A 15,497-nucleotide genomic window follows, 5' to 3' on the forward strand; every position below is an offset into this window, starting at 1 on the left:
CAACGAACTCGAACTACCTGTAACACTGACACGACATCGCGAACGCGATGAACTACATTCGTGGCGCTGTGAGCGCGATTAGTGCCCCATACCAGTACTACAAAGATATCAACCCATCGACCCTGACTGGGGCCATCGATGTCATCGTTATTCGACGCCCACCATCGCCCACTTTATCTGCTAGCTCCGGTTCACAAGACGGCGATGTTTACGCCTGCTCTCCATTTCACGTCCGTTTCGGTAAGCTTCAGGTACTCAGACCCGCTGAAAAGAAGGTGCGCATTGTCTGCTCTTTTCGTAAAGGTGTTCAATGGATCATGAATGGCTGGGAATAGGTCAACGTATCAATAAATGGCTCGCTCATCCCGTTCAACATGAAAATAGGAGACGCAGGAGAAGCATTTTTCGTGTTCGAGACAGAAGAAGATATCCCAGAAGACCTTGTTACAAGTCCTCTGCTCTCCCCAACCCCGGAACCAGGCGAACTTCAGGATGACTTTGAACATGAAACATCTGGAGCGAAACCGGGTGGGGAAGAGAAGTCAGATCTGAGTTTACAGATGCAGGAACCTGAGTTTCTCGATTTGAATGCTTCGTCTGTGTTGAAACATCCAATTCCAATCCATGCAGGCGCGCAACCGAAGCTCGGCTCGAGGAGCGTTCCTCATACCCCTCCACCAGAGGATCCTGTAGCACAACCAACCGATGTGTCCGGTCCAGAAGTTCAATACAAGGCTGGTGCGTGCGTCCTACACACAATATTTGATATGATTCTCAAGGCGTTGCAGATGTCGCGCTTGATATGGATGGATATCATTCTGCTCAAGCACGCGACGCGTCTTCCTCACGTATATCTCGTGAGTTTTATGTAACTCGCCATATACCGAGCTAATAAGCTACAGATCCACCATCTCCAACCCCAACTGCGATCCCCTTCCCATCAACCATTCCTCCAGTCGCTTCCCCTCTGAGCAAACACTCTCCATCATTTCCCGCAACTACGTTTCTTACCTGCCACACTGTTTCAGAATCCCAAGATGATATCCCGCTTCCTCAGTATTCCTGGGAATGGGGCGCGTTCCCCCAGCCCTCACCTATGGCGACACATTTCCCGTCTACCCATTTATTGCGCATGGGTAAAGCACCCACTATGGATGAACACACGCCAGTCGACTTTTGACGCTGAAGAGTTTTTGACGCGTAGTAGGAGTGTCCCGCTTGAGCTCGAAGGCAGTCCACATACCATCCGCTCGTCTCTACCACCTCAGGACGAAGCACATACTCCTGAAGATGAGCAGGAACACGAAATCAGATGTGATCATCCACCACTCCCACTCCCTGAGTACGGATTTGGTTCAGGTGGTGTTCTTACCACACACCCATCTGATTCACGTACGTTCCTCGTTCACATCGAGGGCCAGGCGCTGTCATTTGCTCTCTCACTTGTACCTACAACAAAACGCGGGATCTTCCATGGGAGTGATGAAGTAGAAGTCGTGCGTCTATTCGAGGCAGGGAGAATCGACTATATGCAACTTGTCTCTGAGGAGGTGGTGATCGGGGAGGTGAGGACGAGAGTGGTAGAGGATGAGGGATTGGTGATTAAGTGGGCGGGCGGGCAGTATATCACGAGGGAAGACGGGAGTCCGTTGATGGATGCTTTGAGGTTATGGGTTGAGAATGCGCCGAAGGAACCATCGAGGGCGATGTCTGAGCCCCCGCTGGCCATCACAGAAGCACGAGACCAGCGTGTAGAACAGAGGGAGGAAGAAATGGTGAGCAGTGCCGATGAACGGGAACCGGTATCGAGTGGGGACGAACGAGAGATGAAGCGTGCGGATTCTGAACCGCCGGAAGCGCACCGGAAACCAACGTCGAGCAGTTGGGTTAGATGGTGGATTCGAAGCCGGGATATAACAGAGGCTGATCGGCCTCCTTTAAGGGTGTCGAATACCTCTCCGATGGAATCTGTGAGTTTCGTGAGACTCAGAAAGATAGCGGCTCATGATGATTTTCCAGCCACTGCCAAAACATGTTCCTATTGTGGCTCGTCATATGACATTTCCTCAATCTGTGTCTGCCCCTCCTGCCACACCCGCTCCTGGCATCATGGAGCCCTTGAGTAAGGCGTTGGAGGCAAAGATTACGAGGACACGGAAGAGGTATGCTAAGACGCTGCGGTTGACCTCTGATCAACTGGTGGGTCTTCAACATTCCGTGCAGCTTCTAAATATATGATGTCCTCTCCAGAAATCCCTCGACCTTAAGCCTGGTGCCAATACAATCACGTTTTCCCTTTCTAATTCTACTGTGCCCGCATGTACGGCGCGGATATTTGTATGGGACTCGACTGATCTTGTCGTCGTGTCTGACATAGATGGTACAATCACCAAGTAGGTTTCTCCCCTTTGTTTGTGTCTTCGTCCAACCTGGCTTTTCCGCAGGTCTGATGGGCTAGGTCATGTATTCGCTATGATTGGCCGCGACTGGACTCATTCCGGTGTTGCAAAGTTATACACTGATATCAGGCGCAACGGGTACAAGATCATGTACCTTACCTCACGAGCTATCGGACAGGCAGATTCTACGCGCGATTATCTGAAGGGTATCAAGCAGGACGACTATCAACTTCCTGAAGGCCCTGTCATCATGAGCCCCGACCGATTGATGGCGTCACTGCATCGGTAAGATGATTGAATCATCCGGGAGGGAAGATGCTGATGTGCACTAGCGAGGTGATCATGCGGAAGCCCGAAGTATTCAAAATGGCATGCTTGAGGGACATTCAGCGTCTTTTCGGTGAGAGCTCGCGCACGCCGTTCTATGCCGGGTTTGGAAACCGGATAACGGATGCGCTGTCATATCGCAGCGTGAATGTTCCGAGTGCGAGGATATTCACTATAGATTCCTCTGGTGAGGTCAAGATGGAGCTCCTCGAGCTCGCAGGGTACAAGTCATCGTCCGTAATTTGTTGTGCTCATGTATTCGGCGCACTCATTTATCTCTTCTTAGGTATATACATATGACTGACATTGTTGATCAGATGTTCCCTCCGATAAATCGCCAATGGGCAGTGGAGTTCACGGATTTTAATTATTGGAAAATGCCAGTCCAGGAATTTGCCCTTCCTGACCTCACACCTCCCTCCCCCGCCCTGAGCGCGCGATCAGATACGTCTAACCAGAGTACACTTGCACGGTTACGCAACTTCAGCCTCGTAGGGCGGAGACAATCGAGGGACATGACGCAGTTTTCACTTCCACCGCCTGTGTTAGCGCGCGAGGGCACGCCGAGTCGAACGATGGGTCTGCGCAGTACACATCTGCGGCAGATCTCCTCTCTCGAGCGTCTCAGCGGTAGACTGGCAGCGCTGGCGCAGTCGTCTTCATCCAGCGGCATCGACTCGCGGTCGTCATCGTCTACGTTCCTGGATTCTGATGAAGAGGATGCAGATGTGGAAGATGGGAGTGTGCGGAAACGGCGTCCGAGGAGCACAAGTATGACGAGTATGCCTGGGTCGTTGGATGATGGACAGTTTGGGGAGGATGGTAGGGATGAAGAGGAGGAGGGGTATGGGTATGACGGGGAAGTGGAGGGTGGAGAGAATGAGGAGGAGGCTGCTGAGGAGGCGTTTGATGAGGATTTTCTTGCTACGGGGGAGATGAAGAATGTGCCATTTTTGTAATGCGGGCGATTGGACCTTGGTAGTGTAATTTGATAAGGCATTGATAGCTGATTTGGATAGATTCAAGGACGGCAGACTAAGCATGTATATTGATAGTGCATTCGATAGATACGAAGACTCCCGTGTCGATTAGAATAAATGTGTTTACTAAGTCCGTCAGTACGAGTCTAGGTACAAGCTACTTGCAAAGGCGAACACGCCTCAGTGAGTAGGAACAAACGTTTATTGTCCGTTGCAGTTGGACCGAAGCCCCATAGTAGACACCGGAGACAAATAATACGTGCGCATTGGGTGAGTTCCAAGAAGCAAGATAATACGACCGAAGACCGCAAGGCTAAATGTCGATATTCCTCTCCATGCAGGGAGGGGTGCCCAAGAGTTGACGCGGGAGCTGCTGAAGCAACGTTTCTTGGGCTCAGTAAAACAACACGCCCCGTCCCAAAAGCGTCTGTCCACAATCCGTGGTGTTCCTATCGTAGCCTCCAGCACAGAACGGCGAAGTGTCACTCCACTGAGGGGAGAATAGGAGTGGTGAACCGTGACATTTGAAAGTCGGCAGTATCAGCTCGGATTGCTGGCTGGAAGGTTGTCATCGGACGACTTGTATTGTATTCCGCATGGGCAGCAGTTGTGCTGAAGTACCACCCATTTTCTTTTTTGGAAACTTGAGTTATTGAGAGCTTGAGTCGCCCATGGTAGGGGACAACTTTTACGAGACGATTTAGAAGTTAAACCCGTCACGGTCACACTAATACTAATAGTCACAGCGACGTCCAGATCTCCAGACTCCGAGTCGCTCATGGGATGATATTATTATCACAACCGAGAAGAAAAGACTGTTTTCCCTAGACCGACGTCCGCTCACTCCATCGAGCACAATTGGCAAAACAATCAACACATGCATGATTGGCATCCACGGCAGCTAGTGGTGTATTCGGACTTACCTATTACTACATCGAAGTTTGTTCTCGCTAACACTTCTCGAAAATGTCCTCCACTGAAAGCCAATTGGAACAAAGTCTAGTAAGACTTCAGGTGAAGTCACCTCTTCAACTCATATCAATTTGGCGCGTACTGTCACTCATTTTGTTCAAAGGTCTCAGAGTCTGACTCCCAAGAAGCATCTACCGCGGTGGAATGGGTGCCCTCTAAATACACTCCAGACGTAACTCAGTACGTTCTCGTAAGGCCTCCCCGGGCTCCATGCGGCAATCGTTGGCTGTTTGGGTTTCCTCTTGTCAAGGAGGAACTTTGGGACATGGGGACCATTGCTTTCAAACAAATTCAGCCAGAAGAAACTTTACCAGACAATAATGCCTTCATCGCGATGAATTCCCTTAGATTTATCAAGGTATATCTCAGTCTTCGCGTCTGTTCTAGGGCACATGGAAAGGTGGTTGGAAACTCGAAGAATATCCCAGCGGAGTGTATGTGGTCGCCGGGAAAGGTGCTGTTGTTAGTATTGTGGAGGGATACAGAACCTGAGGCGACCTGTCCAACGCCAAGTCAAGTGTATTCCCTGGAGATGAAGCTCAAGCGGTCACCGGGGTGGTGGGTGGAAGTTCCGGTGCGTATACGCGTTCATTTCGAGAGCTGTTCGGTTGACATCCTTGCATTAGCAATTTTGATGAAAAAAATATTCCGCCATTGTTCCATGACTGGCTGTGTCACCTAAGTGCCCCATTTCTACCAACTCATTTATTTTTTGCGGTAGAACCAATCACTTCATCACGTCAACGGCCATCGAGCCAAATGCCTTTTCGGTAAGAAATGCTGAGTATCTTCGCCGAGTTTCCTAGTAGGGGTTCCTTCTACCCCTGGCCTGTTCCTGAACCAAGATGCGCCACCGGGTAAACAGATTTGATTGCTTATCACATTATTTACAAGACCACTTTTACGTTCCTCGAGGCTCATCGACGCGCTCGGGCTGTTCTCGGCGCACTGACGTGCTGTTCAGACAGGTCCAACCCTCGCGCAGACAGCTGCAGTCAGCAATATAATATAGCACACGGCAGCCGTGCTGCGCCTGAAGTAATAGAACAATCAATGGATCATCAGATGACGATCTTACTCATTATGCCAAGTCACAATGGACCAGGCGGGCGCCCACAAGATGATCGAAGAGTTGAGATTTAGGTGAGCAACTCGGAGATGTAATATATGGCAGAGTTACTACCGTCAGTTTGTTGACCAGAGTTTGTAAGGGTTCGTGAAAGAACTCCGATAGATAGATGACAAAGGAAGGCAGACGACGAAATCGAGTTACGGTACTCTTCAAGTTCGGCTGCAAAACACTTGCTACAGATGAAAATTAGTATTATAAGGACCATGTCGCTGCTTGTCCAATGTACTTACTCAAGGTTAGGACGGGACCCCACCCTCGAAACGTCCGCTGGGTAGAGGCATTAGTATGTATAACATAGTTTGTTTACTCTGTTCGATTTCTTATCCCCATCGAAGTAAGTTGAACGTGTAGCGAGCCGCGTTCAAATTCCGCATCAATGGCGTATTTCATAGCTCAGTCAAGTTTATTTTATTCGCCGAACCATGCAGAGCTCGAAAATGACCTCTACTACAAGCCAACTGGAACAAAGTCTAAGAGGACTTCAGGTGAGTGACTTCTTCATCTTCAATTAATTTGACGCGTACTTACTACTGCCACTCATTTCGTCCAAAGATTTCAGATTCTGACTCGCAAGAAACGTCTACTAAGGTGCAATGGGTGCCCTCTAAATACACTCCAGACGTAACTCAGTACGTTCTCATAGAGCCTTCCCGGGCTCCATGCGGCAATCGTTGGCTGTTTGGGTTTCCTCTTATCAAGAAGGAACTTTGGGACATGGGGACCATTGCTTTCAAACAACTTCAGCCAGACGAACCTTTACCAGACAACAATGCCTTCATCGCCATGATTGGCTCAAATGAAAATTTAGCAGGTGCCGGTTGTCCTGAGTGTCGTCTTACATACAGACATTGCCCAGACACTAGCCGTTTTACCGCATCTCCATGTAAGTTATGACCAACCCAATTCTGTATTGTATTGTCCATGTCCACATCTGCTTTGATTCTTTGAATGCTCTCGACAACACTCCAACGGACTTGACAAGCACGCTTCCATTGGTTCCGGCAAGTACTCGAAGCTTTTGCGCACCTTGATTTTATCTTGAAGGGCACTAAACATCCAAAGTAATTTCAACTCAAGGCTCTCTTATCTGTACTTGCAGGAAGGCATATGATCCTTCAAGCTGCGGCTTCTAACACACTCAGAAACTTCGTGAACGCATTACTTCGGAAAATTCCATCTCTCCACGTGGTCATACCAGGCTTTTCTGAGATGGTGTGTCAAGAGGTTTATGACCACGGAGTGTTTTCAGCAAAGAGAGAAATTTCCTCCTTGCTGAGACTGTGAGAGTCCACTGTCCATACTAAAGATTCAGGTGGTGGAGCATATTGCAGTTGTGATTGATAGTAGACGGGTAACTATTAGCACTAAGTAGTACTTTGACAGGTACGGCACTGCTGAAATTCAAACTCCGTGTTTCGCACTGCCAAATCATTGACCAGCCTGGCTATATACGTACGCCACATGCCGACTTGTTCGTGGTTATCCGAGTCCCGAGCCTAGGAAGTCACTGCTTTCACAAAGTTGCAGTTTCACCGACAACTTCTACTTTGATCCGACTAGAGTCACTAGATGAGCCTACTGAAATTATTATGCTGAAGCACATCAATCATTTAGATATCGTCCCTCAAATTCCAAATCTCAACGTTAACCCTGAATGCCATCATCATACGTCCATTAAGTTCCCTCATTCGCTCACTCCCATCCTCTAATAGCATGACCCTAGTCTCGAATGATCCCAGTTGATGGCCAGTCATCAATGCGAATCTTATTAGCAGCTATTTTTTAAGTCTGTTCAGAGCCAGCCGCATGATGATCGTGATAATTTGATTAAAATTGGCTGCGGTTTCTCAGTTGCGGCTTGTGCTGCAATAATGTACGATTGGGGTGAGCGATATCAAGTATAAAAAGATTACTGACATCGTGGAATTTCTAGTACTTACGTTCGGACAAGAAGTAGGTCGACACCGTTACAGGAGCAGCCATTTAGCTCAGAATAAATTTATAGGTGGAACTGGTCTGGGTGAGCGGACTCCCACATCAAGAGAACGATGTGAAAATACCACAACCAATCCGCGGCAGAGGCAACACTGGTCCCTGATGACCGTATTGTATCTCATTGTATGTAGCTTGTGTTTTTAAGCATGGTTAACAAGTTGGACTGACTCGAACATATCCTAGGTGCGATATGTTGCAATAGGATATGCTGTGTACGTTTCTACATCTAAGCCATTGGTGTCGCGCTCATCACCCATCTCTCACGATCAGGGTGTTGCTATTTGGTATGTCTCTTCACACAGACTCTGTTTCATTCTTGTGACGGGTGGCATCCAGTCAGTGTTCCAACAGCTTCAATGTCAGACACAGTGAGTATAAATAATTTATGTCTTCCATTCCCGTCCAAACAACTGAACTAGCATGCAGAGGTGAGTGAGATTCTCGAACAACTCGTTGGTTCAATATAACGACTCCTGCAGTTGTGAGTTTGTTACGAGCTTGTGATCCTCCGAAGCTGATAGCCAATGTTGCTGAATTTGTCAGGCCTTATCATATACGATGCACTTAATTGGACAAGTCAGGTTGTAGAAGTAACACTGGGCAGTGAGCTTTACACCTTCGTGATGTTGACTTGACTGAACACCATGCAAGTCATCATGATCGCTCGGTTGCATGCCATATATCAGCGATCTAGAAAGGTGCTGATTGTATGGGAAGTCCTTGCACTATGTCTCGCGGTCCGGATTGCTGTAAAGCACTTCCGTGAACTGCAACAAGAAGTATTACTGAGGACTGTTTTACGGTGTTAATGCAAACTCATGTTAGTTATTTTGCAAGGTGAGCTATGATGTGAATGTAATTCTCTTGTTTCGCTGAAGTTTTGCACGCGCTAGTTTTTTTAGTCATCTATTGCTTTCAGATTGCTGGTTTATTATCTTCAACACTTTTAGCAGTATGTCGATCTATCACTGACCTCTACGTGCAACTATGATCCATTAATTCTATAGGACGTGTTTTCCCTAAACATTCAGATTTATTATGGTTTCGCTCAAATCTTCGAGATGGCACAGCTGTTTGTGCTAGGACCACGCCTCATCCTTCGCGTTCGAGAATATCATGCAATTGAGGCTACTTAGTCAAAATTAACACTAGTTAACTCCAAGTCAGAGCGACAGTCATGGTGTTATTCAGAGTCGCAGTTTGCTCATTGGGCACCAATAATATTTTTCTGCAACTGATATGATTTCATACCTTTGTACGATTGAGGCATATACATTTCGGATGGCGTACTTTCAAAACGGTTGATATATAACAGCCATTCATGGCGTCTTCATCGAATCCTACTGCATGTAGCGACTACATGACCACAATATTATCTATATTTGTGACATTCTACCTAACATCGTTGTACACCGCATGCTTATATTTCTACGTCCATCCCACTTCGCGATGATCCCACATCCCTCCTGACTGCGTTATCAAGATGTCCTAGATCCAAATATCACTGTTATGATAGCGCAGGTCATCTAAAATCCCTTTAAAGGCTCTAAGAGACTCTCCCCTGGCGTCCAGGAGATCAAATTGATACAAGGTACCATTCTCTGCTTTGGGGAGAAAGTCGAGGGAGTTCAACGAGGGCATAACACGCTGGACTTCCCTCTCCTCTACCACGGAGTCATCAGACGATGGTACTCGCGGTCCAGTGCCGCGCCAAGTTGGATCGCGCTTCTCTGACATTGTCCGAGGAACTAGATCGCTACGGTCCACAGTGCTATACACCCAACGACGACCAGCAGCTATGATGACTCCCAAGTATTTGAGAGTACGATCAGCCTCAAATGCATGAAGAACCTGCTCCTGTACTTGACTCTTCCAGATACGTTCCCATTTAAACATCGTACCGGCAGGTGGCTCCGGTTTGATTTCAACTATCATGATCACCCGGCGGATTACATGACCAGTAATGACTGGGAAGGGCTTTTGTGCATGCTCGAGTATTTGCACAAAGTCCGGAATTCTGAAGGATGCATCCGACAAGCCGGTAGTCTGTCTGGGTGGAGTTGTTGGGGGAATACCACCTAATGGAATTTGATATGGCGATGAGGATTGAGGCAGTGGACGGGTGTTGACTGGAAGGTTGGAAGCATCCTTCGCATGAAGAGATTGCAAACGAGTGACACGCTGTGCAATAGGACTTTCAGGGTACGGTACATGACGCAACGAGCCTGAGTGTGGAGGGCTAGGTGTAAGGGGAGGCAGTGGTCCTCCGAAAATTGCCTGTGGATCAGGACTAAAATCTGGGGTATGGTTGTATGGCACTAAGGGTGGTCCAGGAAGGGGGCTCCCTAGAGTCATCGAATGCCGATCTTGTGAAGGGCTGCCCATGACTACGTCAGACCAACCGGAGCTACCACTCTGCGGCGAGCGACTTGAATCATGGGATGCAACGAGGGAATACTGCGGAATGCAGGTGCACGCTGTTCGGGGTGCATCCGCATTACGGAATATATATCTTTCCAAGACTTTGGACCACACCCCGTACCAGGAGCATTCTCTGGTATCGGCTTGAGCAGCCTGGATAGATAATGCGAGAGAGAAATCATGGGAATCCCGGACGACCATTGAATGGGAACTCGGTGGAGTCACACGAGTGGACCCTCCTACTACAGATAGCTGATATTATAGTAGTGAGCAGTGGTGAGGACTTGAGTCGTTACATTCACTTACCGGCGATGTGGAAGTCCGGGCACTCGGGGCTGGTTGGCGTAGTGTAGTTTGAGCATGTTGAGAGTAGGTAGATGGGGTTGTGAAATGTTGACGAGGTGGAAATGACTGTGCAGTTGGACCTCGAGGTTGGCGAGATGACATTGCAAGGCTCACTGGGTCTCGGAGAGTCGCTAGAATGGTATATATGGGCTGCACTTGTGACTTTATACCCATAACACCAAGATTATTCAGACATTTCAAGGCCACACTTGAACACTGGCGGAGATAAGTAGTCACAGGTTGCAGTAAACCGTTATCGATTATTGCATCAACTTTTTCGACACCGCCCAACAATGCCCACTCACCATGATTCTTACTCCATTGAGCACGATCGGCGCAAACCTTGTTCTTTTCGTTCAATGTTCGTTTGCAGTTGTGACGCTAGAGTGATGTTCGATTTACGATGGCCCGTGACTACCATCATGCATCACTGATAGGTCTCGGCGTCGCCCACCCTCGCTGCCTACAGTAATTTCTGCACCGTCAAGCATAATCGCGACCTTGTCGGTTTTGTTCTGGGCCTGGAACCAACGGTGAATTGTGGCAACTGACAGTCAAATCTACATCACTAACACCGTACATCAGCTTCGACGCCACCCATAGGCCACCTCGCCCACCGTTATTTTCCAATAAGTAAGTTACGTTCGTATGACCTTCTTTCATATGGCTCCCCTTGCCACGAGCAACGGACTTTCTGCAAAATAGAAAACCTCTGATATCAATCGGCCACGTCTTGTGAGAAGTCAGATAAGCTATCCGAAGTTACAGTTCCTTGACTTCCGGAGGAATGCTGGTAACTTGCGCCCCTAACTTGAAGTCACCGTGCTGTAAATGGATAGTGAACAACGATTCAAAAAAAAATCACCGTGCTTCGCAGAGTCCAGAGAGAGAAGAAGACAAAATAGGCATTGTCTGTGATTATCAATGTGTCGCTAGGATGAATAAAATTCAAATAGCCGAGGAATTATCGTGAACTCGCTGATGGCATGGATGAAAGTTCACCATAGTTATAGGTGCCAGAACACCATGATGCATCTGGGAATGCCTAGTCACGACAGCGGCTGCACTGCTTGAAATGATGCGCATTATGATCATACGAACATGAATGCAGACCATAAGAATGCAATACTACCAGCGGACTTCTGTGTAGCATTGGCCCAGACTCCACAGAGCCGCATTCAAATATTCAAGTCCGTGAATCTTACTCCATCGAGCAAACAATGGGTGCGATATGATTATGTAATTGATTGTCCAGTCATATCAGTGGCGTGGACGTGTGCCAAAATGTTATAATGGCCAAGCTGAACTTCGATTGATGAAACACTTCTTGAAAAATGCCCTCTACTGCAAGCCAACTTGAGCGAAGTCTTAGAAAACTTCAGGTGGGTGCCTCGTCAACTTTCATCTGTTGTACGCGTACTGCTACTCATTTTGTTCACAGATCTCAGAGTCTGACTCACAAAAAACATCTACCGCGGTGCAATGGGTGCCCTCTAAATACAGCTCAGACGTATCTCAGTACGTTCTCGTAAAGCCTCCCCGGGCTCCATGCGGAAATTGTTGGCTGTTTGGTTTTCCTATCACCAGGAAGGAACTTTATAACCTGGGGACCATTGCTTTCCACCATGTTCGGCCAGGCAAAAGTTTATCAGACAACAGTGCCTACATCGCCATTAATTCCCTCACATTTCTCGAGGTATATCTTGGTCTTCGCATGTGCACTTTGGCAGGTGGAAAGGTGGTTGGAGATTCGAAGGATATCCCATCGGAGTGTGTGACATCGGGAGAGGTGCTGTTGTTAGTATTGTGGATGGATACGGAACGTGAGGCTACCTGTCCAACGCAAGATCAAGTGCATTACCTGAAGATGAAGCTTGAGCGCCCACCGGGATGGTGGGTAGAGATCCCAGTGCGTATGCATATTGATCTCGAGAGCCCTTGAGCTAACATCCTTACAGTTTTGTTAATTCGATGAATATTCCGCCATCGTTCCATGGCTGGCTGCGATACCCTACCTACTTATACCAATTCATTTGTTTTCTGCAATAGAACCAATCACTCCATCATGTCAACCTCCATCGAGCCAAATGCCTTTCTGATAAGAAATGTTGTGTGTCTTCGCTGAGTTTTTTTTGCTTTCTAGAAGCAAGTAAGGGTTCCTTATACCCCTGGTCTGTCCAGCGTGACTGATCACCTGAACTAAGATCCGCCACCGGGTAAACGAATTTGACTGAATTTGATTGTTTATCATATTATCTACAGGACCGCTTTTACTTTCCTTGAGACTCGTCGACGCGCTCGTCGGCGAAGGAATATTGAGGCGAGCTGAAGAGCTCCCTCTCGAAAGTACGAGTTTATCGGGCAGTTCTCGGTGCACTGACGTTCTGTTCAAACAGGTTCAACCCTGGAGGAGACAGCTGCAGTTAGCAATGCATACGACAACTATACTACGCCTGGAGTAATGCAATAGTCAATAGATCATCAGATGATGATCTTGCTTGTGATGCCCAGTCAAACGAACTTGAGTTGTAAAATAGGTTGAGTAACACGGTTAAATGCTGGTCCAAACTGATTATCTAGGACAGGTCATATCCTTACCGTAGGCACCGACTGTTCTAGTTCGACTTGTTGTTATATTTGTGTCTCTGCACAGTGTAACAGACGGCGGCAGAGGTTCTTGCCGCCATCTTCTTATATCTTTATCACCCCACTGTGGCATTCCTGTGTCTTAACAGATCATATTTCCAAGTGTCCTCCCAGGTCAGAACTGTTGGGACTTACTCGGCTATGAAATATTGACCATCAATGTCGCTCTCTTCTTTAGGATCCCCGTAGTCAGTTCCTTTCGCGATTAACTCATTTCTGGTGGGTATTTAGACATAGGGTTCTCCGCATCCTTTGGCTTGCTTGATGCCGATGATGATGAATCACATCTCGGGCGGGCCCGGGGTCGTCACTCCGGCGATAATAGTGGTGCTCAATATCTATCTTCTGCCGTTATTATCCACCTTCCGAATTCGGGGCGTGGTTTAAAGCTCACGACATGGCGGTTCCGGACGTTTCATAAGGCAACTAGAACAAGAACAAAAGCAACAGTTGACGACGTTCAAAAGGGGCCGGGCACATCGGGATATTTATCAGTGCTGAACACCTACAACACTATTTGGGAGAACAAACGCTCGGCCTCTGGTTTTATGAATTAAAAGGAACCTGTCGATGGAAGAGTTATCATTTCAATCCTCGAAAAAAGTTGATGAAGTTTTGTGCTGCTTTGTTCCACGAGTGTGGCGCACGCAAATTAGTAATAAGTGCTACTATGTCGCTGCTTGTCCAATATACTCAAAGTTGGGAAGGGACCCGCCCTCGAAACGTCCGATGGTTAGAGGCATCGTTTAGTTTGTTGTCTCTGTTCGATTTCTTATCCCAAGTTGAACGTGTCACGAACTGCGTCGAAACTCCGCATCGGTGGCGTATTCCATAGTAGTTCAGCCACGTTTATTTTATTCACTGAACAGTGCAGAGCTCAAAAATGACTTCTACTCCAAGCAAACTGGAGTTCAGCTGATACTCTATTTTTCAGGCATTTTATGAATAGTGCGCTATTGTTCCATGGCTAGCTGTGTTACCTACCTCACTTGGACCGACCCCATTCATTTTTTTGCGGTAGAACTTCTAATTATCGCAAGTTATCCGTGATACATACACTTAAAGTGAGACTGAACAATATATCGATATTGTAAACGAACACTGCGGAAGGACTGAAAGACTATTTGTTGATCCATAACGCCACGTGATGCATGATGACTCGGACCTGCATCTATTCGTCCCCTCTCAGCCTCAAAGAACGTCTTCCTATACTTGACGAGTTGTCAGCTTCACTTGTGTCGACAAAGGCAAACATCAGCGGATCTGTAAAGGGATAGTATGACAGCAGAAAAGTATTGTATGGGAGGTGGTGGTCCAGTTCGTCACATTAATTTTTCCACGTGTCATAGCCTTCGCAGGGGAAGACTTTTTGAGGTTCATAAACGCCCAGGGCACTGCAATGCACAGCTGTTGTGCCATGCATAAGAGGCGTGGCAAGCGATATACATAGACGACATCGGCGCCTGAGTTCAATTGGTCACTTGGTCACTAACCTCTTGGTATGATCAAATCTTATATGAACACACAGTGCCATAGAATTGATGATTGTCTTCAGCAGGTACACTGTACTCGAGGTGACCACAGTCATTATCAATAACGGGCCTGCAGTACAAGTACAGTAGACCCTGCTGTCGCTCTTTAACCGTGTCCAAGGAATCTCTGGCACGTACCTGGCTCTTTTTTTCTTGATCGAAAAGACACAGGTCATGGCGTCCACGTTAACGCAATCCACCACCGCAAACACCACAATGTTTCTGGCACCGGCAATGACCTTACGGGGTCATGAAGACCAAATTCGTTCTATATCCTACTTTCCGAAAGGCAAGCGAATGCTCAGCGGATCTGATGATCTTACCGCTCGGCAATGGGACATGCAAGTGGGTAAAGAGATTCCCAAGTTGCGGGATGTTTGTAAGCGGCAAATCCGTGCGGTAGCAGTTTCCAGGGATGGTCGATGGGTTGTCACTGGTGGTTCACATTCTGGTCGCGGGGAGCTCAAAGCGTGTGATGTTCAGACGGGCATCGTCAAGACATTTGAAGGCCACTCAAAAGAGACATATTGCATTGATATATCTACAGATAGCGCGTTGCTTGTGAGCGGGGCAATCGATCGCTCGGCTCATATATGGAGCTTGGAGACCGGAAAATTGGTGGCTGGACCATTCACAAGTCTTCAGGGTCTGGGCGCAGTTCGATTCTCGCATGATTCGAAGAAACTTGCAGTAAAGTCAGATGTGGGGAAGTGTCTTGAGGTATGGGGCGTGCACACACGAAAGTTGG

General features: G+C 47.7%; 5 protein-coding genes across 5 annotated transcripts; 4 read left to right on the top strand and 1 right to left on the bottom strand.

Annotated features, from left to right (window-relative positions):
* Nucleotides 1–47: 47 nt before the first annotated feature.
* F5891DRAFT_1130291 (Lipin/Ned1/Smp2-domain-containing protein) lies at nt 48–3,685 on the top strand (the record flags this gene model as incomplete). The annotated part of the gene is made up of 10 exons (XM_041364503.1): nt 48–275; nt 336–738; nt 789–857; nt 903–1,136; nt 1,189–1,970; nt 2,020–2,199; nt 2,251–2,393; nt 2,445–2,684; nt 2,732–2,959; nt 3,013–3,685. 10 exons carry the CDS (start codon nt 48–50, stop codon nt 3,683–3,685), a joined length of 3,180 nt encoding a protein of 1,059 aa, XP_041222048.1.
* Nucleotides 3,686–4,467: 782 nt separating this feature from the next.
* Nucleotides 4,468–5,584, top strand: F5891DRAFT_594860 (uncharacterized protein). Its single transcript, XM_041372405.1, has 4 exons — nt 4,468–4,645; nt 4,705–4,720; nt 4,782–5,252; nt 5,305–5,584. The coding sequence occupies exons 1-4, from the start codon at nt 4,584–4,586 to the stop codon at nt 5,311–5,313; spliced, it is 558 nt and encodes a 185-aa protein (XP_041222049.1). The 5' UTR covers nt 4,468–4,583; the 3' UTR covers nt 5,314–5,584.
* Nucleotides 5,585–6,186: 602 nt separating this feature from the next.
* Nucleotides 6,187–6,852, top strand: F5891DRAFT_983469 (uncharacterized protein; the record flags this gene model as incomplete). Its single annotated transcript, XM_041377326.1, has 4 exons — nt 6,187–6,295; nt 6,370–6,621; nt 6,656–6,693; nt 6,793–6,852. 4 exons carry the CDS (start codon nt 6,187–6,189, stop codon nt 6,850–6,852), a joined length of 459 nt encoding a protein of 152 aa, XP_041222050.1.
* Nucleotides 6,853–9,092: 2,240 nt separating this feature from the next.
* F5891DRAFT_1175212 (uncharacterized protein) lies at nt 9,093–11,657 on the bottom strand (the record flags this gene model as incomplete). Its single annotated transcript, XM_041365703.1, has 7 exons — nt 9,093–10,468; nt 10,533–10,733; nt 10,877–10,952; nt 11,039–11,092; nt 11,124–11,265; nt 11,338–11,396; nt 11,574–11,657. 7 exons carry the CDS (start codon nt 11,655–11,657, stop codon nt 9,294–9,296), a joined length of 1,791 nt encoding a protein of 596 aa, XP_041222051.1. The 3' UTR covers nt 9,093–9,293.
* Nucleotides 11,658–11,905: 248 nt separating this feature from the next.
* F5891DRAFT_983471 (uncharacterized protein) lies at nt 11,906–13,774 on the top strand (the record flags this gene model as incomplete). The annotated part of the gene is made up of 8 exons (XM_041377327.1): nt 11,906–11,953; nt 12,013–12,089; nt 12,159–12,480; nt 12,621–12,681; nt 12,968–13,029; nt 13,233–13,331; nt 13,396–13,405; nt 13,449–13,774. The coding sequence occupies 8 exons, from the start codon at nt 11,906–11,908 to the stop codon at nt 13,772–13,774; spliced, it is 1,005 nt and encodes a 334-aa protein (XP_041222052.1).
* Nucleotides 13,775–15,497: the final 1,723 nt, after the last annotated feature.

The sequence above is a fragment of the Suillus fuscotomentosus genome (genome assembly GCF_016647785.1).
Source record: "Suillus fuscotomentosus strain FC203 chromosome Unknown F5891scaffold_55, whole genome shotgun sequence".
NCBI classification, from domain to species: Eukaryota; Fungi; Basidiomycota; class Agaricomycetes; order Boletales; family Suillaceae; genus Suillus; species Suillus fuscotomentosus.